Source organism: Boleophthalmus pectinirostris, unplaced genomic scaffold, assembly GCF_026225935.1.
Source record: "Boleophthalmus pectinirostris isolate CB_2022bp ecotype Guang Dong unplaced genomic scaffold, ASM2622593v1 HiC_scaffold_22, whole genome shotgun sequence".
Taxonomy (NCBI): Eukaryota; Metazoa; Chordata; class Actinopteri; order Gobiiformes; family Gobiidae; genus Boleophthalmus; species Boleophthalmus pectinirostris.
This window is the reverse complement of record NW_026571190.1, coordinates 25,460,649-25,487,928: the sequence shown is the minus strand read 5'-3', so window position 1 is coordinate 25,487,928 and position 27,280 is coordinate 25,460,649. Positions and strand designations below refer to the sequence as shown.

At 38.9% G+C, this 27,280-nt stretch overlaps 6 protein-coding genes across 6 annotated transcripts in view; all 6 read right to left on the bottom strand.

Annotated features, from left to right (window-relative positions):
• Positions 1-5,492, bottom strand: part of usp43a (ubiquitin specific peptidase 43a) — a 91,459-nt gene extending 85,967 nt beyond the window's left edge. Inside the window, exon 1 of the mRNA XM_055158595.1 lies at positions 4,584-5,492. Coding sequence (XP_055014570.1) covers positions 4,584-5,219 — 636 coding nt within the window. The 5' untranslated portion in view covers positions 5,220-5,492. The remainder of the gene's footprint in view (positions 1-4,583) is intronic.
• A 5,237-nt stretch (positions 5,493-10,729) lies between these two features.
• On the bottom strand, positions 10,730-13,167 carry LOC129410248 (gastrula zinc finger protein XlCGF7.1-like). Its single transcript, XM_055157739.1, has 2 exons — positions 12,973-13,167; positions 10,730-12,227 (listed from the first exon to the last, which is right to left on the bottom strand). The coding sequence occupies exons 1-2, from the start codon at positions 12,986-12,988 to the stop codon at positions 11,236-11,238; spliced, it is 1,008 nt and encodes a 335-aa protein (XP_055013714.1). The 5' UTR covers positions 12,989-13,167; the 3' UTR covers positions 10,730-11,235.
• Positions 13,168-13,848: 681 nt separating this feature from the next.
• On the bottom strand, positions 13,849-16,161 carry LOC110172646 (zinc finger protein 239-like). Its single transcript, XM_055157740.1, has 2 exons — positions 15,807-16,161; positions 13,849-15,353 (listed from the first exon to the last, which is right to left on the bottom strand). The coding sequence occupies exons 1-2, from the start codon at positions 15,859-15,861 to the stop codon at positions 14,479-14,481; spliced, it is 930 nt and encodes a 309-aa protein (XP_055013715.1). The 5' UTR covers positions 15,862-16,161; the 3' UTR covers positions 13,849-14,478.
• Positions 16,162-16,278: 117 nt separating this feature from the next.
• On the bottom strand, positions 16,279-17,844 carry LOC110172585 (zinc finger protein 239-like). Its single transcript, XM_020938477.2, has 2 exons — positions 17,498-17,844; positions 16,279-17,379 (listed from the first exon to the last, which is right to left on the bottom strand). Exons 1-2 carry the CDS (start codon positions 17,547-17,549, stop codon positions 16,412-16,414), a joined length of 1,020 nt encoding a protein of 339 aa, XP_020794136.1. The 5' UTR covers positions 17,550-17,844; the 3' UTR covers positions 16,279-16,411.
• Positions 17,845-19,889: 2,045 nt separating this feature from the next.
• cfap52 (cilia and flagella associated protein 52) lies at positions 19,890-23,902 on the bottom strand. The gene is made up of 14 exons (XM_020938476.2): positions 23,780-23,902; positions 23,414-23,613; positions 23,205-23,341; positions 22,980-23,108; positions 22,797-22,896; positions 22,564-22,680; positions 22,400-22,500; positions 22,164-22,334; positions 21,927-22,075; positions 21,692-21,837; positions 20,860-21,011; positions 20,431-20,530; positions 20,158-20,269; positions 19,890-20,071 (listed from the first exon to the last, which is right to left on the bottom strand). The coding sequence occupies exons 1-14, from the start codon at positions 23,832-23,834 to the stop codon at positions 19,890-19,892; spliced, it is 1,851 nt and encodes a 616-aa protein (XP_020794135.2). The 5' UTR covers positions 23,835-23,902.
• A 486-nt stretch (positions 23,903-24,388) lies between these two features.
• Positions 24,389-27,271, bottom strand: LOC110172556 (zinc finger protein 239-like). Its single transcript, XM_055157738.1, has 3 exons — positions 27,020-27,271; positions 25,698-25,736; positions 24,389-25,614 (listed from the first exon to the last, which is right to left on the bottom strand). The coding sequence occupies exons 2-3, from the start codon at positions 25,732-25,734 to the stop codon at positions 24,539-24,541; spliced, it is 1,113 nt and encodes a 370-aa protein (XP_055013713.1). The 5' UTR covers positions 25,735-25,736; positions 27,020-27,271; the 3' UTR covers positions 24,389-24,538.
• Positions 27,272-27,280: the final 9 nt, after the last annotated feature.

Genomic DNA, 27,280 nt, shown 5'->3' with positions numbered 1-27,280 from the left:
ACTACAGACTACTCAAATTTATAAAAATGCTAAGAAAATACTATTAGTGATACACCTGAGTGGGCACAATAATTACTGTATCATTCAGTATATGTTACTGGAACAATTGTTTTTTATTTTTTCTTTGTTAGTATCAAGTGTAATATGACTCATTATAGAAAGAAATGAACTACTAAAGTGTTTCATTCTACTATTTATCTATTACAACTCATGTTTTTAGGATATTTTTTTGCTTCAGGTTTATGGTGTCAGTGGTCATTTTGATTCAATATTATTGTTTATCCTATATTTTCTACAGCAGTAAATCACATGTCAAATTTTCAGATAGTGACAGGCCTTATTATCTTGCATACCTAACCATGATGAGCCAAGGTTGTTTAGAAAAAAAAATTGAAATAAAAAAACAGCAAAAGATGCACTTTACACAGTAATTATCTTTGTGTGAACATTCCCCACCACTAAAGTCCTTACTTAAACTCTGAACAAACTGCTATAAACTGTGCATATTCAGCACTCAGAGTCCAGGTGGTGCTGCTCATACCCTCTCTCTCCTCGCTCCCGCACCGTACACATTGTATATACATATCAGTCTGCGTGTGAACCTGAGAGCTGCTTTAAGACAGGCTCAGACAAACAAAGCATCCGTCTCACTGGGCAGCCCCACTCCCTCACTCCAAACTGCCAGAGCTACTTAAAACCCCGGGCTTCATCCTGCTCCTTCAGAACAGCACTGGTCCCAGAGATGTGCCCTGCCAAGCGAGCAAGAAACGAAGTGAAGTAGTTATTGTGTTTCTTAAGGCAGTAAAGAGGAGCTCAGACTGTCATCAACCTAAATGAATGTAGACAAGAATTTAAAGGCAATAAAAACTAAGACACTCCATCTCAGCAGGTTTTATCAGCAGGAAAAGACTAATGAAGCTGTTATGACAAAGACATTTTGACCTTTAAATGTTGCTTCGTCTGAACAGTTGGGTGCAAGATAGAAAGTGTGAAGTAGTGAAGTAAACTCCCTAAAGCACTGTTTTGATTTTTCCCATCCTCACACTACCACAGCTGTCACTAGTGTTCTAATTCTGAATATATTAAAATATATTAGGCACTGTAATGATTACCTAGCATGAAATTACACTTTGCATTGACAATTAACTTTATACCTCTTTAAAATTATGGATACTGATCAACGCAAACCAGGAATTCAATAGTTCTGGAGCTGCTATCTGTACCAATCCCTTACTTGTTCATTATACCAACACATCGACTTGAGGACAAAATTTTCACTTTTCACTATGGGTTTACTTCATACATCATTTGAGTATTATTGTTCTCTTACTTAATTACTCTTAATACAGTTATAAATCTCAGGAGTCCAAACTCTTTATTTGTAATAATAATGAATTTGTTTTATATAAGATTTACAATTTTGTGCATTATTCATTCATGCCACACTCAGTTGTTTAACTTAGGCAATGTGGGTGAAGTGCATTGCCAAAGGACACAACAACAGTTTTTGCCACTGGCGCCCCACTGAGGTACCCAGATTTTCCCAGCGGATTCCAATCCAAGTACTAATCAGGCATAGCCTTGCTTTAAAGTTTGATGAGATCAGGCTTTGACAAAAAAGTGTGACCACAAACAAATTGATTTGAAATATAAAAATGTTTTTGTTTTGTTCAATATATGTAGAAAAAGTCAAATATCACATAGCCTTCTTAGCAGGGCCAAGGAAAGTGAGAAACCCTTTAATAAAGACTTAAATAAGTTATATTGTGTAATAAAAGCATTCAGGTGGTTGTTAAGTCAATGCTAAACAAGAACAAAATGAGGTAAAGCAAACAATGAGGTGAAAGAAACTCCACTGTGTACACTTGTTTAGTTAAAAAGCCTGAGGTTGCCTTGTTCTGCTGACAGGTTGACAAGTTACAATGTATTTGCTCCTCTATACAGTAAGTGCACTCATTTAGATACAGAATAGTGTGGAATGGAGGGTATTATAATCACAGGGGGGCAATAGTTTTGGTTTTCCATAGATAATGTGTCTTCATGCTTCCTTTCTTCTCCACTCTGCCTCAAAGTGCTCAGTGTCATTGGCGCCACAGCAGGGGTCCCTATCTATTGTGGGCTAAAAGCACTTGCTACAGCAAACATGCACTCCCCTCACTGCTGCTTTTACCCCAGGATGAGCTCAGAATATTGTATCAGTGCAGCAGCCTATGATGGAACAGGGGCCAGTGAAGGACAAATTCCAAACCAGACACAATGTAATATATAAAACAGCATTATCTATAACTCACAGGGCACCAGTTTACATGTACAAATGGAGGGTATAACGTCATTGATTTATTATTTTTCAGCGCATCTACAGTCTGAAGAAGGGTCTGCTACCTGTCGGCTTGTCTCCATGGAGATGTTAATGCTTTACCTGGAATGTTTCAAAGAATTAATTAAATATATGTATTTAGTATTTATTCAATCACACATGTTGTTGTTGCTCAAATCCAGAGGTGGGGACTTGCAAGTCAGACTTGAGTCACTATTTTTAGGACTTGAGATTTGACTTGATAAAATGGACTAAGACTTGGGACTTAATTTGGACTTGAAGGTCAGTGACTTGGGACTTGACTCGGACTTTAGGCCTGTACTTGAGAAAACTTGTGAAGCACTTTTAAATTTGAATTCTTTCTATTCTGACCATAATGATTCATCTTGTCAAGACATTTAAAAAGGACAAATGAATGAATGAATTTCTACAACTCTTACATACTCTATAAATACCCATATATAAATATACTATGATTTTTTAAGTACAATTTATCTTAAAATTCATATAAATTGCAAAAAACTAAGCTATATTTGGTACTTTGGTTTAAAGACTTGAAGCTCAAAGCAGATGACTTGGACTTGACTTGGACGTTATGGGCCAGTGACTCGAGACTCGACTTGGACTTGCCTGTATTTGACTTGGGACTTGATTCGGACATGAGGTCAAAGACTTGAGACTTATTTGAGACTTGCAAAACAATGACTTGGTCCCACCTTTGCTTTAATATACCTGCTTTCTTACTTAAAGCGATGTTGTCTTTCCACAGATCTGACTTGTGACTTATCCTCGTGGATCACCTTCTTGTCTCCATGAAGGTATATACGTTTAATAATGCCATATTTTGGAACATGCAGGCAGAGCAATCGCATCTCAATAGAGACAAGCAGGTGACAGACCCTCCAGTGGAAATTTTACATAGCGTATCTTTAATAATTTCCTCACACAGTATGCCATTACTAAAGAAAAAATTTTAAAATACAACTGGCCTAAGATAATTCCACTTAAAGTCAAAGAGCAAAACTTGATGATCTCACAACTTTCAGACAGAAAAGGTGCAGTGAATGATAACTGTGCCCAGACTCATTTTGGCATCACATTTAGCTGGTGCACAGTTAAGAACCTAATGATTTTGAGCAATAACAATGAAATTACTTCTGCATACTCTGGTTATGAGTTCCTGTATGTTGCAAACTCTAGCTCCAAACCTGCTCCGGGCTGTTCTTCTAGAGCAGGTACCACTGAGCGGTCCGTTTGACTGTCACCCAAAAAGCCCAGAGGCAAGACTTGGGGCTCACGTTGGCAACTAGCACAACAAGCATGTTTGTGTAAGTCAATATTTGTGCGATCACTTGTTGATCGCAAACAACTCAAAGCCTTGTAAACTTTAACTATAACCTATATTTCAGCTATGACGACACAGGACCATAAAGTGCTGGACCGTACAGATGAGTCACGTCAGCCTCAATGTAATCAGTAACTAGACCTGCAGAAACTACTCTACAAAAGCATTTTTACAGCTTTGCAATATCTAAGTTTGATTTCAAAATGTGTAATATTTTAGGTGAAGAAAAGAGGTAGAGGGCTTCACTGGGTCAAAAAAGAGTTAAAAAATAGAAGTACAGGTGCTTTACAAGGGTTGAAACAGTCATCTTCAAACAGAAAATTGCAAAATACGGGTAATTTTCATCATAAAACAACTTAACTTTGAGTTTAAATGTAGTCACATAGGCCTACCCCATTCACCTGTATCCAATGCAACACAGCTAATTTATAGTCTAAATATTAACTTACACTGTGGCTTATTTTTGCCTTTATAATGGGTTTTTCTGGGTCTGCCACCTACTTTTCTCGTTGAAAAGCAGGTATTGTATGAAACTGAGCATCTTTCTCCATGGAGATAAGCAGGTGACGCCAGAGAAGATCCTGCTCACAAAAAGATATTCAAGGTACTGTATTAAAACACCTGTTTACTGGGAAACATTACAGACAAAAGCAGCAATAACATCTTATCCGGAGGCGCGTCCACCTTTAATTGGTAGCTATAGCCCTAGTTTTATTGAGACTGGTAAATACAGGGGGGAAACACAAAGAAACACGTGGTTATTGGCAATCACCGGGCTTCAACTTTGAGCTTGTGAGACGGCCACCAAACAAACATTTACAGCTGCTGGACTGTCCAGACAACAAAAGCGCAGATAACATATTTCAACCCGTGATGCAATCAAGCCCCCAATCCAAGCAACACCACCCATACCACCCTCACCTTGAACTCCACTGACAGCTGTGGGGTGTACTCCAGAGTCCACAGCGCCCGCACCAGAGAGGCCAGCTGCTCAGTCACCTCTCCCCTCGCGTCCCGTGCGCTCCACTGGTCCTCCTCCGCGTCCACCCCCCCGTTCACCCTCCTCTGGCCCCCCACGTCCGTCTTGTACTGCTCGAGCCCCAGGTACTCCGCCAGCAGGTCGGTGTTGCTAAGGCACTGGACCACGGCGTTCATGAAGCAGGTGTTCCCGTGGTTCTTGAGCCCCTGCACGCCCGGGGTCTTGTCACCGTAGCACAGCGAGAGGCGCTCTTTGACTGAGCCCTGAGATGTTGAGGACGCGGCGGTGCTGCTTTTCTTCAGCGTATTGTTACATTCCCTGGAAGTAGTGTGTGAGTCCTTAAATCCCCCCGTCCCGCTTTGTCCGAATCCACCGTCGTCATCCTCACCTTCTTGCGTGTCAGCGTGATCGCCAAAGTGCGCTAAAGTGCCTAAAGTTTTAAGGACCCTACCCATAAAATTACCCAGCGAGCGCAGAGATTTCCTCCGTATAAATCTTCCAGTTTTTTGTTTATTCTCCTTGCGCTTGTTAGGCTTCATTGGCTGTTTTCTTCCCTTGTTTTCTTTTCGCGAATCCATGGTTTCACGTTGGTTTTATCGGATTGAGCGAAAACCAGAGAGACAGTGGAGTTGCACCTGTCCGCCAGACTGTCTAGCCCGCCTCCTCTTTCCTATTCTCCTCAGCTTTTCTCTCCATAACACTACCTACCCTACCTACTGCTGCGGGAATACTGACTCTATAAGGCACATAATATACCCTGTAAAATATTCAGAGATCCGCCTGGGTTTCGTTCAGATCTGTCCTCCTCTTCACTCGTTTAGATGCTGTTACAGTCTATAGCACTTCCTCATAGCTGGAATAGCGCGCTGAATGTGTGTGGTGAATTTCTGCCTCCCCGCGCTGCTCTGTCCCCTCCCTCCTCCCACGGAGCTCATGGCAATGTGGATACAACTAACAAGTTTGACCGCAAAACCCCCCACTGATCGACCTGGAGTACCTGGGTAGACAATTCAACCAAAGAGCAAACGTATAACCTTTATTTAAGTGCTCGTTTTAACCTTTTGTTGACCCCAAAAATGCCACCTAAATTGAACTCGAGGAAGCAGGCTTACCTGAAGTTTGTTAATGTGTCCCAGAAGCATAAAACTGCCCCCTATAGGACCAATTAAGCAATCACATGCCCATTGTAGTCCTAACAGTGTCATAAATTAGTATTAATTAGCTTCTTATTTTAGCTCAACAAATGCGTTTTTCCCCTGTCTTAATGTGACACTGGGGGTATGTTAAACTGTTACTGAACCAACTAAAGCAAATACAATCTCAAGAAATTAAAGAATTATCATATGAACTAGGCTAGATCTCTGAAAGGTTGTGTAACAATTTCAACACAGTAGAATTTGTTTCTTTAATTCTTCCTGCTTGCTGTTATAAACTGTCCTAAACAGTGGATGAGGATTAATTCTAACCCTACTATTGTTTCTGTAGTAGATGTGATATTTCTGAAAATAAAATCTAAACAAAAATGACCAAAGAAGATGTAAATGAAGATGAAGATTTGCGGATAAATGTTCATTCAATCATTCATTCAATGTTTGTCGACCAGTTATGTGAACTTCAGGGGTACACAAGACAAGCTTATAGAAGCTATGTGGAATGGTTTAAGACAGAGCTGTCCATACTTTCTCACTGAGGGCCGAATATTGAACCATATTTGAAACATAGACCGGTGTCGATACAGTGAGTCATTCACAATGGCCCATTTCCCTCAGCTTTGACAGAGCCCTTGTATCTTTAATAAGGCTTGGAACAGCAATCTTAGGTCTGTGTCACAATGCAATATGATGCTATTGAGGTAATAGTGGCACAAATACTTCAATTTGTAGTAAAAAGTTCTGCCTATGATCAATTGTTGTACAACATTTTAGTAAAAATGCCTTACACCCTCAAGAATTAAGTTAGTTAGTAGATAAATACTCCACAATGTCAGCCACACAGAGAAAGGGGCAAAGCATTCCATATGTTTTGGGGCCACAGCCTGAAAGAACAGGTCCCCCTGGTTTTTGGGACCACAAGCAAGGTCTGACTTGAGGAGTGGAGGGTTTTTGGAGGATTTTTGACACCACTATCATTAAGGAAATATTTGTACAAAAATAACCATGGTAAGGGATACTGACAATGTGGGGCAAAAAGAAAGAAAAACAGAACCAGAAAAACAAAACAAAAATAAAGAACACGGGCATGGTAACAAAGTACAGAGGGCAATGAGAAAACACAATATCAACACACCAGTGAAACCGTACAGAAAACACAGGCAATTACTCATCCACCCAAAAGATAAAACAGAACCAGAGCATAAATGTAATGTCATATATAAAATACCCTGCATGTCCTACAGTAAAACATACATCGGAAAAACAGGGAGGGCGTTCAGTACACAAAAAAAGGAATATTGCACAGAAGAAGGAAATAGCGAAGGGGTGCACCTGAGCAACAAAACACAAAGCAGAACAGGAACAACTCAAGTTGGCCATTTCTGACCACTGTAAGAGTCCACATTATGGACTGGGACTGAGCAAACATCACTGGGACAAAGGAAAACAATCATCGTCGCTGGATTAAAGAGGCAAACAAGATACGGAGATGTGCCCACAGGACCATAAACCGGAAAGAGGGGGCTTTTTTACTCTCACACACCTGGGATAGTGTTCTGAAGAAGTTGAACTGCAGATGGCGCGGTCATCCTGCCTCCACCAGTAGGAAGACAACGCCAAAACCTGTATAAATCAGCTGACAGGACACATCACAGCAACATCACATGACCACTCTGAGGAATATCGCTAGTGAGCAGCTGAAACGGTCAGATATGAAAACAAACTCGGTCTGAAAAAAAACAACCAAATAAGATGAATTAACAGAAGTCCAAATGAACCTCACTGGGCTTGTGTGGGACAAAGCTCAGGGCGTACTAGAGACAAAAAAGGATGGGAACCACTGATAGGGGACATTTCAGGTCACAGTTAAAATACTTGCTGCTGGAGTCCTACAACACAATGCAGTAGAGCAGCTAATCGTGCACTGATTCATAGACCTCTCTGCTATAACAATCTCTGCCTTTAAGAACTGTTATATAACCATGTTGTTCATTAAAGCGAGTTAGCCCCTTTTTATATGCAGACTATAATCATCTCGAGTTTAATTTCACAGCTCAGCAGTATTGAAGATGGAATTTAGTGGACCAGATGGGCCAATTCACTGAAAGAGATAGTAAGGTTTTTCACTTTTACGTTTTCTTATCATTTTTCCCTGACTGTGATTTGATCTTGTCTGTTGTCTGTGTCTAGTTTGGAGTTCTAACCCCTAAATGCTGGTGCTCACCAACCATGACTCCACAGAGAATTCCACTGCTGAATGGGCTGACTCCAACCATATGTTTCATGCAGAGAAGTCTTATAAGTTAGCATTTTTTAGCAGCTGCAACATTACACGCATTGTAATTTCTCTAGTCAATAATCGTAGTCTTATGTATGATGCCTGTGAACCATAGCCATATGAATAAATTGAACAGCTCTTATTATATTGGGTTGAAAATAGCGTCTGCCTCACTTGCCTGTACACGACTGTTGCTGTAATGCATGAGGAAATATATTCTAGATGATTGGGCTATCACATGTTATATCAGTGTTAAACTGTCATATTTACATCTATGTGGACAAGCAGTAAGTGATGTGTATTTACATCATGGTTATTATTGTTTGCATCAAAAGGAGAAGGTCAGAAAGAGAATACAGCATACAGCCAAAGTATTGTGCTTTTAGAGGATGTTGATTTGACCTTGAAAGGGAAAAAGGAAAAAAACTGACATAATGTTAAACAGAATTGGTCAAAATGCTGTATAACATTATGCTAACATACATGATCTTTCATACAAACAGTGGCTCCGTCTCTTCTGCGTTACTCAAGGGAAAAAAGTAAGGTGAGCCATAAAACATATATATGTATATGTTCTGGACAAAGAGAACTAAGAAAAAAATGATGTTGAATTGAAAAATTGTTGTAAATTTTAATCTTTAAAGATGTGCTGTTACCCATAGAGATGTTATTGTTTTGCCTCGAATTTTCCATAGTATGGAATTATGCATTTCATCAATTCCAGGATTTTTTCTTTTCATTTTTTAAGTACATTGAAAAACATGTATTCTACAGTCTCTGTGTCAGATTTGACCTGTAACTTGACCTGGTGCTATCACTTTGCTTATCTCTAAACGGTTCAGTTTAGCTGTGCATCTGACACAAAGGTTTGTATTCTGTTGATATTATTGAATTTGTTTGTACTGTGATTTTAATGCCTCTCTTATTCTGTAAAGCTCTTTATGTACTTACTGTATGTATGGATTGTGCTATACAAATACATTTGTCTTGCCTTACATGGAGAAAAATAAGGTTAAGGCCATTCAGTGGAAAATTTCAGGCAAAGCAATAACATCTACAAGGAGGCACACCGGTGATGGACCCTCCACCAGAAAAGTTACATAGTGCAAATAAAAAAAAAAAAAAAGATTTTTTGACTCCTAACAAGATTACCACGGGTTGTCTTCTCAGGTTGACAAATTCACTTCCCGTACTGCTAACAACCATATGTACCTCATAAAAGAATATAGACTATTGCATACTTAAATACTTCATAAAGTTGTGACAGTAAATGTACTTGTCTACCAGTACTAGGCTAGCCCAGGCTGACATAGTGCCTGTTCTCTCCTTTGAACACACAGTCACGGCCTCCCCCACCTTCTTTGTCTCATATCATTTCAGCATCTTATTAGAGACTCCCACCTGTGTGAGTTGTCTTCGCCCATCTGTGTGTGTTTGGAAACCTGGCCTATAGCCACAATACAGGCCACCCCCAAAATTAATTACACGGGCAACACTACTGACTCCTAAGTTCCAACGCATACTCACCTAACACACCAAAGTAAAGTCACCCTTGCGTTTGGAGGTTGAGATGAAGCCCTGTGATCATATCTTCTCCAGACAACCTCTCCCTGACCCCAACGCCATTATTCTTTGCAGCACTTTCTCTCCGTGGTACCGAAGCGAGGGACTCCACAAAGGCATTCTGTGAGGGGAGAAACAGAGAAGAGAGTTAGTGGTGAGTGTTGCTATCTATCCCTGTAGACAGAGTGAGCCTGTGTCCTGGACTGGCAGATGGTGGTTCTGGCTGGCACTGGGGTGGCATGGCTACATCCGCAGGAAGGCACCATTTTTCTTCCCACTCGGCCCCCTCCCTCTCTCCTCCCTCTCACTGCCTCCCTGCCTGCCAGCCATAATTCAGTGCAGTTATAATCACATAGTGTTTGTCTTCACCTCTCAGCATGCAATGATATGACTCAGAAGTGTTATGTGATAACGGCGTGCACATGTAGAGAGAAATCAAAAGGAATTGTTTTGTGAATTTGTGTGTGTAAGTAAAATGTTTGAATTATAAGAATGATAATGATGTACTAATGGCAGAATAGTATGGCTTGGTTTTGAAAGTTTCTCTCAGAGGGTTATGTGGACGACTATATCCCTATAGCCACAGCTGCCCTGGGACTGACTGCCTCTAATCACCACCCATAATTCCCTCACACATTGCATTTACACAGCCAAGGTGAGACAACTTCTTTTACAGAGGCGGTGAATATCACTTATAATGCCACTATGAACATTTTTAGCTTTATAACATGTAAACTATGTGCCATGTCTGGTACTTACTGTTGACTGAAAAATGCTGCACCTTTCAAAGAGATTACATTCACGGTGCTCATGCCTGATAATGTCCCCACTGAAAGCTCCGCGTGTGATTTTCAAATGATTCACCAACAAAATGTTCTTGATGTTATTCTTCCTACTTTAAAAGCATTACAGTTAAAACTGAAGGCTGCCGCTAACAGCACACAGTTGGTGTTATAAAGTGCATTTTGCAACACATAAAAGGAGTAAGAAGTAGCTGTGAAGTAACATCTTTTGTTGCCTCTTCTTACTTGTTTCAATGCACCTTGTAGCATCAACAAACATTTTAACACATATTATATAAACAATTAACAACACGTTTAAATGAAGTCAATGTTTTTGTTAATTTTTTTAATGATTCATCTTTGGGGGATTTAAAACACAACACAAGACCAACTCCTGTGGATAGGATCATGTGCATGATTATAAGTACATTACACGGAAAAACATACTCTTTTCTTTGTACTTTATATTTAAGAGAAAAGCATATAGAAGTTGTTAACTCAAATCCAGAGAAAGATATTCTATGAGCATGCATCATGTTTGCATTTTAATTAAGAGATCAGTATTTTCATATTCTTCACTTGGAATGTTTTCTATTTTGGCAGGGAAATGAAAATTTGGAAAGAATATAGTTTAGCTTTACTGCTCTTCTTCATGATATCATTATCAATCTTGAGAATAAGTGACTAATAGAGCATCTCAACTCAAGTGACACAGAAAGCATAACAGTGAACATTAACTGCAGTTACAACAAGCTAGATTCTTCTGCACCCAACAAGTCCTCAGAGGACTCCCCTGGTAGCGGTCCTAGATGAAGCGCCCTCATGTGTTTTCTGAGAGAAGTGCTCGACCCAAACTTGCATTTACAAACGATGCAGGCTCCCCGTCGTTGTGTCGGAGCTGGTGGCTTCTGTAAGTCTTGTATCGTGTGAACACTGCCTCACACTGGTCACAGCTGTATTTATTCTGAATGTGCACAGTCTTTCTATGCTCTCTCATGTTCCCCCTCTGTGAGAAGCCTTTTCCACACACAGGACACAAATGTGGCTTTTCTCCAGAATGGATCAACTTGTGAATGTTTAAAGCTTGACGAGTGTAGAATGTTTTTTCACAGATTATACATGTGAATGGCCGCTCGCCCGTGTGGGTCCTCTTGTGTCTTTTGAGCGCTTCTGACCGAGAGTAACGTTTGTCACACTCATTACATTCAAAAGGCTTCTCTCCTGTGTGCGACCGAAAATGACGACGCAACTCCTTCGCTTCTATGAAAGCCATGTCACAGAGGGCACATTTATGAGCCTTTTCTATATTCTCTTTGTGAGTCCTTTCATGATTTTTGCACCCACTTAACTCAACGAAGCCTTTACCACAGAAAGAGCAGGTGAACGGTCTCTCCCCAGTGTGCACACGCTCATGTCGCACCACTTTATGCATTCTATCAAATGCTTTGCTACAGTATGAACACTGATGAAGCTTCTTTGGTTTCCTAAGGTGTGTTTTCCTGTGCCTTTCTAACCTTGAAGGCCTGTTATACACTTTTGTACAGTCAGGACAAGGGTGTATGTTCGTTATGGAGTGTCTTAGCTCATGTCGTTTCAGTTGGTCTTGATCTTTGAATGATTTTTCACATTGCTGGCATTGGAAAAGTACTTTAGGCTTCCTCTGGTGCACAGGCTCATGTCTAGCCAGCTTTGACGGTCTGTTGAATAGCTTGCCACAAGCAGTGCAAGGATAGCATTTGGTTGATGTTGCTTTGGAGGGCTCTGGCTCTGCATTGATTGAAACCTCAATGGAATGAACTTGCTCTGCATAATCTATTGGACAGAAAATAGTGGAACATAGATTATCCTATGTGACCAGCAGTAAAGATAAAAACAAAGCCATTTATGTACACAGTCAGCTTTTTATTAGCAAAAAGTCAGATATGATCATTTTACAACCCAAAGTTAAAGGGCCCACATTACACTATTTTCTATCTATTTATGTTATAATGTTGTTTCCTCAACACAAATATACCCAGAGTTATGTTTTGTTTCATTCACACATGTTTAACACACAAATTCTGTCTATTTAGACTTTGATCTTTTCTTAAACAGAAGACACTCTGTTCCACCTTGTGATGTCATGTGGTAATAACTGTATTTTTTAAACTCCATTCATCTTCACTAGAATCATTTGGTTAATGTTATATGTTCTATTGTAAAAGAATGTACATTTCTTCCTTGCCCAAAATAAATACATAAATCAAGGTAGCTGTTAACTTGCACCCTTCATGACATCACAAGGTGGAACAGAGTATTTTGAGTTTTGGAGATGTAGACAAACTTATAATAAAGTATGAACGGGGGTGAATGAAACAAAGCACAACTCCAGGTATGTTTTTGGGGGATACTACAACAGTCTAACATGGCTTCAAGTTCACCATTCATTTTTGCGTAATATAGGACCTTTAATACAAATGGTAACAGGCCGATAGTAGTAGTAGTAGTAATTACCTTTTACAGTTAATTAAGAGGGGCGAATAAGACAGAATTCTTTCAGCAGAAGACTTTTGTTTACCTGTGTCTGGGTCCATGGCTGGTTGGCTACTGTCCGAGCTAACGCGCTAGCGACCTGATACACCTCACCACCAACTTTGAATAAAAAAAGAATAATTCAGCCACTGACTAAAATGTTTTCTGCCATTTTAACCAAAACAGTGTAATTAAAACCACTGCAGACCGACCGCTCCGCCGTAGGTCTTCTTTTGCTTCTCATAGGAAATAGTTTTTTATTTTACTGCCCCCTTCCGAGACGGAATGATAGTGGTGCCAATCCGTCCATAAAAGGTTCACACATCGTCATGCAGTTACCACTGGTGTTTTCTGATACAATAATGTTTGACAGTAACATATTTTTCTCATGTTTGTGTACAGATGGCTAATACATTTAAAGGTGTATTGTCTACCTTTTCTGGTGGAGGGTCTGCCAAATGCTTTTCTCCACAGAAATGCTAATGGTTTGTCAGGAATGTTTCACAGTATGGCATTACACTGTTCTATCTTCATGGAGATCAAACCAGACCAAATTACAGGTCAGATGTGTGGGGAGGCAATCCCGCTCACAGACCTAATGTCTGTTTTTCTAGATATTTTTGACCTATAAAACAAAAGCCATCTGTAATTTAATAAATGTAAAGTAAGGTAAAATGTAATCTAGAGCTGTTTAATATCATACTGTGAAACATTCCAAGCAGAGCATATCCACAGAAACAAGCACAGAGCACCAACCAAAATGTTCCATAGCGCACCTTTAAATACCACTGTACTGTACACAGTAAATCATTAGAAAGGTAAGAATTGGCAGAAGAAAAAAGACAGCACTCATGTTACTTTATATCAGGGGTGTCAAACTCAAATTCACAGAGGGCCAAAATTAAAAACTAGGACTAAGTCATGGGCCAAACTAAATATTTATTGAAAAATTTCAACGACATCTGCATGTTTTCTCTTCTTTTGAGATATGTAATGGTAAACCTTTTCTTATTAAAATAAATGTTTAATAACGGTTTTGCTTAAACACTGAATCCAGAAAAAGCATACTATAAAATAATAACAAAATTATGAATAAATAAGGTCTCCACAGCCTATCTGTAGCCAGCGGGCCAACTCTAATACATATTTGATATGATCTCGCAGGCCAAATATAATTATATCCTGGGCCACATTTGGCCCCCAGGCTTGAGTCTGACATGTCTGCTTTAGATCACATACTGTATAATAGGATACATAAAAGTATAAAAACTTTATGCAATTGTAATAATACATTTTTTATGACATATCATCACATGGGTATGTCATAAACATCATCATAGATATACATTTAGAATATTCAGAAATTAGATAATTCAGTGTTGTTTTTTTGTCTAGGCACATACAAGAAAACAAGAACAGTAATATGAACCATACTTTGTTACATATTGTTGAAGTTGAAAATGTTTCACATCACTCTTGTGTCATATATGTAAAAAAAAGTTGAAATGGTTGGCAAACGTTATGTTTCTACTGTCCTCTTCTTGTCCCACACTCATGACAGACTGCTTATATTTTTCTTTGCATGGACAGTTCGCAGGTGTACTTTCATGTTGCCAGCTTGAGTGAATTCTTTGCCACACTCAGGGCACGCATGGGGCTTTTCTCCAGAGTGGGTTAAATTGTGAGCTCTTAACTGCGAAGAGGAGCCAAATCCCCTTTGGCAGATGTTGCATGTGAATGGCCGCTGGCCTGTGTGGGTCATCATGTGTGCTTTGAGTGTTTCTGAGCGCGAGAAACATTTTTCACACTCAATGCATTCATACGGCTTCTCTCCTGTGTGAGTTCGCAAATGGCGACGCAAATCTTTTGCCTCGATAAACGCCTTGTCACAGAGGTCACATTTGTGAGGTTTATCTGGCAGTGCAACGTGATTTCTTTCATGAGTTTTGCACCTGTTTGAGTCAGAGAAGGATTGACCACAGACAGAACAGGTGAACGGTCTCTCTCCAGTATGCACACGCTCATGGCGCTCAAGTTTGTGGAGTTTACCAAATGTTTTGGAGCAGAATGAACACTGATGAGGCTTCTTTGGTTCCTTTAGATGAACTGTCCTGTGGCGTTCCAACTTTGAAGGCCTGTCAAATACTTTTGTACAGTCTGGACAAGGGTGTGCTTTAGTCTTGGTGTGTCTAATCTCGTGGCGCTTGAGCATGTCTTCTGTTTTGAAAGACTTATCACAGTATTGGCATTCGAAGACCGTCTTCTTTGGCTTATTATGTATAACTTCATGCCTGGCTCTTTTTGATGGTTTACTAAATAACTTGCCACACACAGCGCAGGCATGAGACTTCACATCAGATTTCCTTTTGAAGGGTACTTCTTCATCATCTAGTGAAACCTCAATGTAGTGAACTTTGCCTCCAGAATCTACAGAAAAATCAATAATACAATTGATATGACAATACAAAACACTAGACTAGAAACAAAGAGTGCCACTGTTACACAACAGTCAGTATCTAACAGCCTGGAACATATTACAACCTGTGCACTCAAAAGTCTTGAATTCTTTGTGAGGAAAAGTATTTTATCTTGTTTTCTGTGTGAATCTATTTTTTATACAATTCACGTGGGATCAATAAAAAATAGGAACATTCTCTAAATATTTACAACGAGGGAGAGAGGCCTGAATGGTTAACAATAAAAAGAGGGACAGTTGGTCACCGTACCCGGAGCTGATTATTCATACAAGCCTTCTTTACAACATAAATTACAGATATTATGTATATTTTCTAGTTACGTAAAATGTGTTCACGTTCACAATTCTATAGCAGATATTTGTGGCAGACCTTTTAGTTAATAGTACAACAAAAGCAGACTCACCTTCACCATCAGACTCCTGTTTCACATAATGCGTACAAGCTGTGCTCTGGTCCATGGCTGCAGATGCTAATCGTATATTTAGCCTTTAGTGCGAAATCTGAAGCGGACGAAGAGCTCCGGCGGGGCGTGTCCGCTTGTTAAAATGCACAAGAAAAAGCGGTGTTTCTAATGTCAGTTTTGATTATGGAAGCATTTACGATCTATAAATACTATAATTATGTTTCCAGGCGTGTGAGAGACAGCTCTTTGTACAGAAGCAGCACGGGCGCTTCTTCTGAGCGGTAATTCTAAAAAACAAAGACACATTTGCTGCCCCCTTGTGGCTGTTGAGGTTCCCTTCAGCTGTATTTAAATTACTTATCAGGAGTGAATCAAAACACGCAATATACTGTATGAATTACTATGGCTAAGATTGCATACTAAATACAGTATATCCAATATAATTTTAATATGTTCAAATGAACAGCCTGTGTGCAGCTATAGAAAGTATTTATACATATTTATTGAGGAAACTGACCAACGCATTTAAGTATATGTAAAACAAGATTTCCTTTACTGTGATTCTTACAAAAAAAACTTAACATTACATACTTCATAAGACAGATTTATGTACTCTCTAAATCTCCACTCTCAGATAACTTTTTCTTATGTGCATCTGACCTCTTGTGCCTGCTTAAAGCATGGCTCCAAAAGAAACTGACACCACAGGGTAAGCACACATATGGCTTTTCCCCTGTGTGTATCCTCTGATGCATTTTCATTGTCCTGTACTCTTTAAATGTTGATCCGCATTCATTGCAGCTATATTGGCGGGTTTCAGAGTGGACAGTCTGCTCATGAATTCTCATATTGCCTGCCTGAGCAAAACTTTTACCACACACAGAACACACATGTGGCTTCTCTCCTGAGTGTGTGAGCATGTGAATGTTCAGGTCTGTTCGTGAATAAAAAGCCTTTTTACAGACAGTGCATGTGAATGGACGCTCCCCTGTGTGGCTCCTCATGTGCCTTCTGAGTCCTTCTGAGCGAGAAAAACATTTTGTGCACTCGCTACATTCATACGGCCGCTCTCCTGTATGTGATCGAAAATGGCGGCGCAGTACTTTAGCTTCTGTGAAAGCCCTGTCACAGAGGTCACATTTGTGCGTTCTTTCTCGGCTCTCGTATGTGGGTTCATGGGTTTTCTCGTGCGAGTTACAGCTTCTGAGTTGGGCAAAACGTTTTCCACAGACAGAACAGGTGAACGGCTTCTCCCCAGTGTGCACTCGCTCGTGTCGCACAAGGTGGCTGTGTCTGTTGAAAGGTTTGCTGCAAAAGGAACAGCGATGGAGAGCACGTGGTTTCTTTTCACACGTCGATCTAGTCCTGTGCCAAATCAAATCTGAAGAGGGTCCAAACACTTTAATACAGTCTGAACATGGATGCTTGCCCCCTTTATCGTTTGTGCTTTTGTGCTGAATAGACATATCCCCTTCCTCCTCTTCTTTGACAACACAGTACTTATTAGAAGCAGGCCTGGAGGGTTCATGTTCAGTATCTGTTGATTCTTCGCTTGAATCATCTTCTTCAACATCTATGAAAACACACACAACATAATCTGAACAATTTTCTAATAAACACCAATACAAGAAAAATATGCACTTAGAACACTTATTCTTGCTAATATTAAAAGTTGTAGTTGATTTACTCACAGTCATCATCATCGTCAGAGGATTCTTGTTTACATGTTTTATCTGGACCCATTGCTGCAAAGTGTAAAACGAGCTAGTCCAGCTAATGCTAACAGTTTAGCGTTAGCTCCATATCAGGCCTGGACGGCACAGGGTGAGTTTTGGGCACGAAGAGCTCAATTCGTTAAAACCTACTATTAAAAAGTTTTGTCCTTGCAAACTTCGGTCCACGGGCAAAAGTTGTTATATTGGATTGCCTGCTTTAATGGATCTAAAATTCATTCATGCACCAGTGTTCAGCAGAGCCATGGAAGTATCGATGTGCAGGAGATGTTTTCTTCTGTCTTCTGCAGGTTTTACTGCGGTTTGTTACACTGCCCCTTCTGTCCACTAGTACATAGAGCATGCCTTTTAACAAAATATCAAGTCCACATGTGAAGTAAACAACTTAAATATTTTAATATTCAATTAAATAATAACAAAGACAAAATAAAAAATATATATACTGATAAAAAAGTTTGTTTGTTACCAATAAGCGTAAATCCCCACACACTTTTGAAATTTTAGTAAATGCACAAAACATCAGGATTGTAGATGAATTTAAATATTACTCGACTCAAAACTTCATTTAAAAAAACAAAACAAAACTTGGAAACACAACGAAGTTTAGAAATTCTTTTACAACCGAGGCTTCATATACACATTTTAATTCCATGATTGTCTCGCATCTTCGATATTGTATTACCAGCTGGTCTCAAGCATGTAAAACATCTTTAAAGCCGATAGAAACATTGTATAAACAAGCACTAAAAATCCATGAAAAAAAGCCTCATCTGTAACACCACTGCTCAATATTTGTCAAATATAAATTGTTAAATTTTGATAACTTTCTTAAATTTAATCAAATATTAATCTTATTTAAAATAATTCATAATTCAGATGCTCCTTCCCTGACAAAGTTTGTGGTGCTCAGTTCAGAGAAAACCTGCCAACCCACATGGTCCATAGCCAGAGGAGAGTGTAGTGTTCCAAGATGCAGAACCTCATTTGGTCAGTCATCATTCTCCTATAGGGCCATAAGCCACTGGAACACCCTCCCACATGAAATTATATCATGTACAAATTATGAAATGTTTGCACGCCTGGCCAATCAATGGCTTTTAACCAAACAAACCTGTACACATTGATCTTCCCTATGCAGCAATATGAACTGTAAATAAGTAAATAGTGTATGGATGTGGTGACTGAGATTGAATGGGACTAGTTTTACTTACTGATTGACTGGATAAATGATTGCATTTATATACATTATATTTTATTTTATTGGCATGTACGCCATTTATAACATCAACTTGTCCAAGGACTGAAGGTGGAAATTAACAATTTTTCTATAACCTATCACTATAACGTCTATGTGTAGTTCAATGTTTTTATTTGTATTTCCCCTGAAAAATAAACAAATAACCTAAAATAAAGTAAACAAAGTGGATTTATTCAGAAATGCCAAAGCATTTCACATTCTGTATTCTTGAGCTCCTCATAAGGTTCATGTGTTTTCAGGGCATCGCACGCTCTGTTGTGCATTTTTAGACCAATAGTAGATGATTTAGATCAGACATGTCAGACTCAGGCCTGGGGGCCAAATTTGACCTGCGATATAATTATATTTGGCTTATGAGATCATATCAAATATGTATTAGAACTGGCCTGCTGGCTACAATATGGCTACTATAGAGACATTATTTATTTAAAATGTTGTTATTATTTTATATTATGCTTGTCCTGGATTCAGTGTTTAAGCAAAACTATGATCAAACACTTATTTTAATAAGAAAAAGTTTAACATTACATATCTCGAAAGAAGAGAAAACATGCAGATATTGTTGAAAAATTTCAATAAATATTTAGTTTGGCCCATGACTTAGTCCCAGTTTTGAAATTTGGCCCTCTCTGAATTTGAGTTTGACACCCCTGATTTAGATGTTGTACATATTTGCATCTTATGGTTATTTCTGCCACTTTTTATATTTTATTAACATGGATTTTTGTTTGTTTGTTTGTTTGTTGTTGTTTTTTTTGCTTTTTGTTACTAGGCTATATTGTACTCTGTGAGCTACTAATTTAGATCAAAAAGGTTTGTCTAAGCCTAAATACTCCTCTTACCATTAAAATACAATTTAAATGATTATAATTCACTTAGACATTTAAAAGTGCCTGTCTCGTTTTAGTGTACCTGTGAATCTTTGGGTGGTTACTCCATGAAACATGAAACATTCTTTTTTATCACCATTCAATACAATGCTCCTAATTGCTAAAACAAATGTACTTGTGCTATTTGAATCAACAGGATAAAATAACATTTAATTCTTGCAGGATAGGCTGTTCTGAAGTGAACAGTAAAAATTCTGTGAAATCAGGAGGAAGCAGCATGAGGGAACTTCCAACACAGAATGGCTCCGTCTGCACTGGTGCTGACCAAGAGGCGGCTGTTGTTGCAGACTTTGACAGTGGTGATACTGCCTCCATGTGCTATGCCTGTGTGGGTTACAATGCCCTCCATGTAATCCCATACCTTCACCAATTTATCATCACCACCTATAGAAACAACAGTAAGTTAAGATGTCAGTGACATTGGACTGGAACAAAGAGATGACAGTAATGAAAACGGTAATGGTCCTAGCCTGTCACAAAATATTTGCCATCTTGAGTAATGTGAAGACCATTGATGGTGCCCGACTGTGATCCTTCAATTTCTCTAATAGGTGAGCCATCAAACACATTCCAATATGCGACCTAAAGAGAGATGCAAAAAGAACAACTGAAATGTACAAACATTTTAATAAGGTTATTTAATTAACTGAAACTTCCAGTAAAACTAAGGATAATCCTGTACAAAACAATGGTCCATAAAATGAAAGAGGTTAAATGCAAATTGCGGGCAATATTAGACATACCTTTCTATTCCCACTGGTGAGGATCTGGTATTCCTCTGGATGGTAACAAACTGCCTGGAAAAAGGTGTTGGCAATCACAATCTGAAGACTCACAAAACGCCTAAAAAAAACAAAACACACACAATAACATTTTGACTAGCTAAATATCACAGCTAAATATCATAATATAGCAGTATTTTTTTGGTTGTTTTCACAGCACTGAAAAACACACATTGTCAATGTGAATGGGCTTGCCACAAACCTGACTCTTGCCCTGCTTGTTTCTATGGTTATACTTTTCCACAATGTGGCATAAAATGTATATATGTCGATGGAGAATTTTTCAATGTATAGTTTTAACTTTACATTTCCATGGAATCATACAGGTGATGTACCAACTCCAGAAAGTTGCATAGTATTGCTTTAAAAAGAAAAAATATATATGCTCACTCCAGGTCCCAGATAATGCAGGCTCCATCAGAGCTGGCACTCACAAACTCTTTGTCATCACTCTTAATTTTGATACAGGTGACAGAGTCTTTGTGCATTTTCTCGGACCCCAGCATCCGGTGGCTCCTTGGCTGCAGTTCCCAAATCCTCACCTGTACCAACCAAATACAAAATGACACTAATTTAATAGGCTGACTTTATGTGACATCAAAGCATTTTAAATGGTCTCTAATTCGAGCAGTAGAGGTCAGGTCTATGAGAGGAATTGGCCTTTTAACTGTCAAAATGCAAGCCCTTTGACTTGGTTTATAGTTAATAATTGGACTCATTCCCTAACAAATAATGACAAGGTTTGTGGATTTTCAGTTTGAGAGGCCCCTGCCCTACAACCGAATTTATTATTTTCATAGTTCTAGAGCAGGGGTGCCAAACTCAAATTCACAGAGGACCAAGTTTAAACACTGGGACTAAGTTGTGGGCCAAACTAAATATTTATTGAAAAAATTCAACAACATCTGCATGTTTTCTCTTCTTTTTGAGATATGTAATGTTAAACTTTTTCTTATTAAAATAAATGTTTACTATAGTTTTTCTTAAACATTGAGTCCAGTACAAGCACAATATAAAATAATAACAAAATTTTAAATAAATAATGTCTCTGTAGCCTATCTGTAGCGGGCGGGCCAGCTCTAATACATATTTGATATGATCTCACAGGCCAAATATAATTATATCGCAGGCCAAATTTGGCCCCAGGGCCTGAGTCTGACATGTCTGTTCTAGAGGTTTGTGAACGCATGCATTCATCATGTAAATGGAAAGCTCTACCCACCTGTCCTTCTCCTCCTCCACTTACTATCCTCTTGCATTCTCTGGTGCCTGCAATGGCTGTAACTCCCAGTTTGTGAGCGTTGTAAATAGTCATCATGAGTTTGCCACTGGCTGCAGCAAAAACTCTAATTTTGCCATCATTCCATGCTAAAGATATATTAATCTCACAGTGAATATATATAAGGGATAAAAGGGATCATACAAACAGATAACAAATAAAATGGTCTGCCTCATACCACTAATGATGCTATGTCCGTCAATCATGAAATCAACGGAATTGCAAGTCATGTTGGGAACAGTGATGCGCAACAGTTCTTTGGGTTTGTTTATGTGCCACAGACGGATATCTTCTTGAGAACATGTTGCAAACAGCTCTGAGGTACCACTGACAAAAGTAAAATAGAGTTTAATATGTGGAACACTACAGTTTACAGGATACTCCGGACATGTAGCCCACTGACTTTTGTACTTACTATGGTATAGCCACATCTTTCACAGCACTGTTGTGGCTGGTTGAAATGAGCTCTGCCTTAAAATCCTCATATGAGAAACGATAAATCTGTGCAGATTCTGTCCCAACAAAGAACTGCTGATCTTCCCCTCTTAAAGCAATAGAGGTGACTCCTTTCTCCAGCTCCACCTGTCTAGTGTAAGTAAGAAAGTAGAAAATCCACAGTCTAGTCATCATGCATTCATTTTAAAGATTTACTTCAAAATCTTGAAGTTAGTGCTGGAACAAAGAGTGAAACTTCCTGATCCAGAACCAACAAGTAGATGACCAGAGTTCCAAAGCCTTAGTGCAGTTACACCCTGTGAAGAAATGAACTAAAGTTACAAAAAGAAGAGTTTTTTAGAAAATGTGATGTGACTTACCAAACTGTGTTTAGTTTTGACAGGCCCACAGTCAGAGAGGAGGCCAGTCTTCATGTTCACTCTCATTATGTCTCCACTGGTGGTGCCACACAGCACAAATCTATCATCATCTGCCAGCTGGTTAAAGACATTATTATAAAACATAATTTATAATCACCACACAGCTGCCATGGTTTTCAAATAACATATAATTAAGAATGTACAAAAAGTGATTTTATAAATTTTTTATGTACCTCTATGCATTTAACAATGCGTTTCAGTTTGCCTGTCTGGCATTCTGAGGGTTGAATCTTCCTGTTAGGAACATCAAGCTCCCAAACACGCAATGTTCCACTGCACACACAGAACAAACCAAATTACAAAACATGTAATACCAATTTCTAAAATCTAATTATTATTAAATGTAACTATTATACCTTCCAGCAGACACAAAAATGTTGTCATTATGATTTGAGTACTTCACTGTAAGACAGTGACCAGCACTATGTGCTGAAGCAGGGCTCCCACATATAGCCTGCTTTGTTTCAATGTTCCACACTACAATGCTAAAACATAATAAAATAACAAAACAGACAAATACAACATACTGTAGTGAAATTTGCTTTAAGGTTTCCTTATGGTGGTTGTAAAAATACACTTACCTCCCATCATCCACACCACCAAGAGACACAAGGTATTTGTTGTTAGGTGAAAATGACAGTGCCTCCACTTTAGCCTTGTGGAGTGAAAGCTGAGCATAGATGCTTCTCTGCTCAAAGTCCCAGATAATTACATCAGCCTAGGAACAAACACATTACAAATAATCAAAAGACATGTAACTGTCTTTCTGTTATACTTGCATTGAACAAACCTTAAACCCCATAAAGTTGACCTGTCCAGAAGCAATGTACTGTCCACCTTTGGAAACAGTTAAACAGGATACATTGTTGTTGTGTCCATGCAGAAAGTCCTGTTTCCCATCTTTTATTCTTTTTATGATGATTGTCCATCCCAGAGGATAGATGAGGTGATTTTTGTTTGGATGGACCCTTAAGCCTGAGACTACATGTCCTGTAAACACGTATATGCAACAACATATCTATCCAAGGAAAGTATTTTACACTTTACATCAACCTACAGTACAAAAGCGTTAGCTAAATTAGCTAGGTTGATTAAAAATATATCAAGACTAGCGCACGCTTTTATGAAAATAACCGTCTAAAACATGTTCACTTACCACTGAATCCAATGGCTGATTCCAATTCCAGTGAGTTCTGTGTTTCTTGAGACATTACATAAAAATTAAAACTTTTATTATAAAAAAGAAAATATTTACTATAGCGTTAAATGAACAGCACCGCTCTCTTGTTGAAACACGCGCAAGCTCGTGCAACGACAAACATATGTTACCATAGCAACAGTGCAGCGCAGGCGCTGCCTTCACGTAGCTTACATACGCAGGAAAAACTAAACAAAACAAACTAAAAAATCTTGCAAAATATTTTTTCACATTTTTTTTTCAGGTGTAAATAATATCATATTTATATAAATCGTAATATTTTAATTATTTATCTAAATGTGGAACATATTAAAGAATTCCCAATACCACTCCTAGGACTACTACTACTACTAGACTACTACTAGACCTACTACACAGAAATCACACCACTACTTTCATACGAACAATTTTTTATCAAGTTTAAACAAAGTGATTCCAACCTGCAGGCAAAAAAAAAAAAAAAAAAAAAAAAAAAAAAAAGCTTTGTATTAATGATAATTATAATGCTGTATGCTTTCCCAGATGCACACAGAAGTAACTTTAAAATTTTGTGCATTATTCGCACCATACTTTTTCTTATAAAAACATATAGAACCCATTGGCTTCTGCAACTGTATAGGTCTATACATCATTCAGAGTCCAGATATAGATCCATGATTGCAACAAAACTGTGTAAACAAATTGAGATTAAATAAAATGCATACATTGAGAAAATGTTCATGTGCCTTTCATATCTGCCTCAGATACAAGGGCCTCTGACAACAGTCTTTTATGTGCGTGTGACCTCTTGTGTCTGCTTAAGCCGTGGCTCCAGGAAAAGCTCACTCCACATGTGAGGCATGAGTATGGCTTTATCCCTGTGTGAATCTGCTGATGCTTTTGCAATGACTTGTACTGTGAAAATGTGGCTCCACATTCATTACAGATATATTGGCATTCTTTCTTGGAGTGGACAGTTTGCTCATGTACCCTCATATTGCCAACTTGGGCAAACCCTTTACCACAAATGGGACACTTATGAGGCTTCTCTCCTGAGTGGGTCAACATGTGATTGTTTAGTTCATGTCGTGAATAAAATCCCTTTTCACAAACAGAACATATGAATGGCCGCTCGCCCGAGTGGCTCCTCATGTGTCTCTTAAGTCCCTCTGAGCGGGAAAAGCTGCTTTCACATAGGACACAATGATAAGGTCTTTCCCCTGTGTGGGAACGAAAATGGCGATTTAATCTGGAAGCTTGAATAAAACCCATCCCACAAATTGAACATTCAAAAGGTTTTTCTGGGTTATCGTCATGTATTTTTTCATGTGATTTACAGCGACTCAGGTCAGTGAAGCCTTTGCCACAGAAAGAGCAAGTGAACGGTCTCTCCCCTGTGTGCACCCGTTCGTGTCGAACAAGTTTGTTATTTTTAGTAAATTGTTTCTGGCAGAATGAACACTGAAATGACTTTGGTTTTTTGGTGTGAGTTTTACTGTGCCTTTCTAACCTTGAGGGGCGGTTGAAGATTTTGCCACAGTCAGGACAAGGATGCTTATTTGGTCTATGTTGGCTGTTTTGGTGTCTAATCAGTGCTTCTTCTTGAGTAAAACACTTATCGCATTGCTCACACTTAAGAACAGTTTTAGGCTTTTTCATATGAACAGGTTTATGTCTCAGTAGCCTTGATGGTCTGCTGAAAATCTTGCCACAGTCCGAACAAGGATGACCAGTGTTTGAAGCATGTTCCATGGGTAGTTCATCATCTTCAGATTTTACTTCAGTCTTGATGGGGTCAGACACTTCACTTGAAGCTATGGCAGATTGCACATAAAGATGAAATATATACAAACTTATTTACAAAAAGACAAACACAATTAAAATACAAAGCACTTACCATCCTCAGTTGGGACAGATGGTGTTTCAGGACCCATGACTATCATAAACAAAAAGGTCAGAATTATGTTAATGAATCATTGTTTATTACCTTGATTATGAATCTTGTTCTTTATATAAATGCAACAAAATGTCTTCAAACATTAAATACCATTGTATTACGATACATTGTGCATTCAGATTTGTGATAGGTTGTGGTCAGCTTATCCATCACTGTGAACTGTGTGCTGGGGCTGACTGGCCCTCTCTGTTCAGGGGTATACTCATGGTATGTCCTTGCCTGACAATGCCATCCTAATCGCTTAATAGCGTTTCCTGTATATGTAATATACAAGGAACTGGCACTGTCAGGCAAGGGATGTCCTTGATTTATCTAAGATTATGTGCGCCTGTCCTCCTCCCTGTTTATACTCCCTTTTGCAGACAGCAGGCAGCTGAAACCTGGTATGTCCTGTGTTCACATGACATTTATTAATTGTTAGTTCCTTGAGTGCTGTCTGGTTTGGGGAAGCAGCTTTATACTGCTCCTACTGCTTGGGACACTCTACAAATTGAACTGAAACTTTGCAAGCTGGTTCCTCAAGGGTTTTTTACTCAATTAAAAAAAAAAAAAAAAAAAAAAAAAAAGATTGTGAATCCTATGAGCAGCATCATTTGTCAAAGTTTTTTTTCTAGTGTAAATGACCAAATTTTTATTTAGCCTGTGGCATGGCTGCATACCACTTGGCCCAGGTCACCCTTGGAAAAAGGATGTCACTAAATGGGGCTTTAACCTAGCTAAATAAAGATTAATAAATAAAAAGAATAACAAACTCACAGAAACTAATTATGATGCTGACATTTGGCTGTGATGACTGATCGAATCCGCGTCATATGACTCTATTTATTTAGTCCCGTTTGTCCAAGACTAATAATAATTTGCATTGGTTAGGGCTCAACTGTGCAACAATGCCCAGATCAGGCAAAAGCAACATGAGAATACAGTGTCATTACGTGATGGTGTCTTTCTGGTGCCGAGCATCGCGGATCTATTACAGATGCCCATATAGTAAGCTACAGAAAAATGACAGTGCCCCAGTTTTGAGTAATGAAAATATGGCCACCCTTGCTCAATAAAAGTGGGTCATACTAAAATAATGGGGGATTAATTTGGGTCACTCATACAGTTACAAAGACAACAAACCGTGACACAAAATAACATAAGATCCAACAGTCAAAATGCAATATAGCGTTTATGTTGATTCTACAGTAAATTATGTGCATATTTGCTTCAGACAGACATGTAAAAATAGCTCAATTGCTAAAGATCAAGGGTTTACTTACCAACGCACTATCTGCCTAAACTGTTCTAATCCACGCCAGTTTAGATTCGAAGCGGGGTGCGCGTAAAATCGCCAAATAGGTCCTAGTGCGGTGTTGTGGTTGCGCCCTAACCTGGCACGGATTGGACGACGTTGCTCCTTCAGTGGCCTGAATCTCCAGACTTCTTCTGGTTCGCATTTGTACGAACTCTGCTCTGTCGCCACCCTGTGTCTGTGTAAATGTGTGAAAATACCATCTATGTAATACGCTGGTTTCACCAAT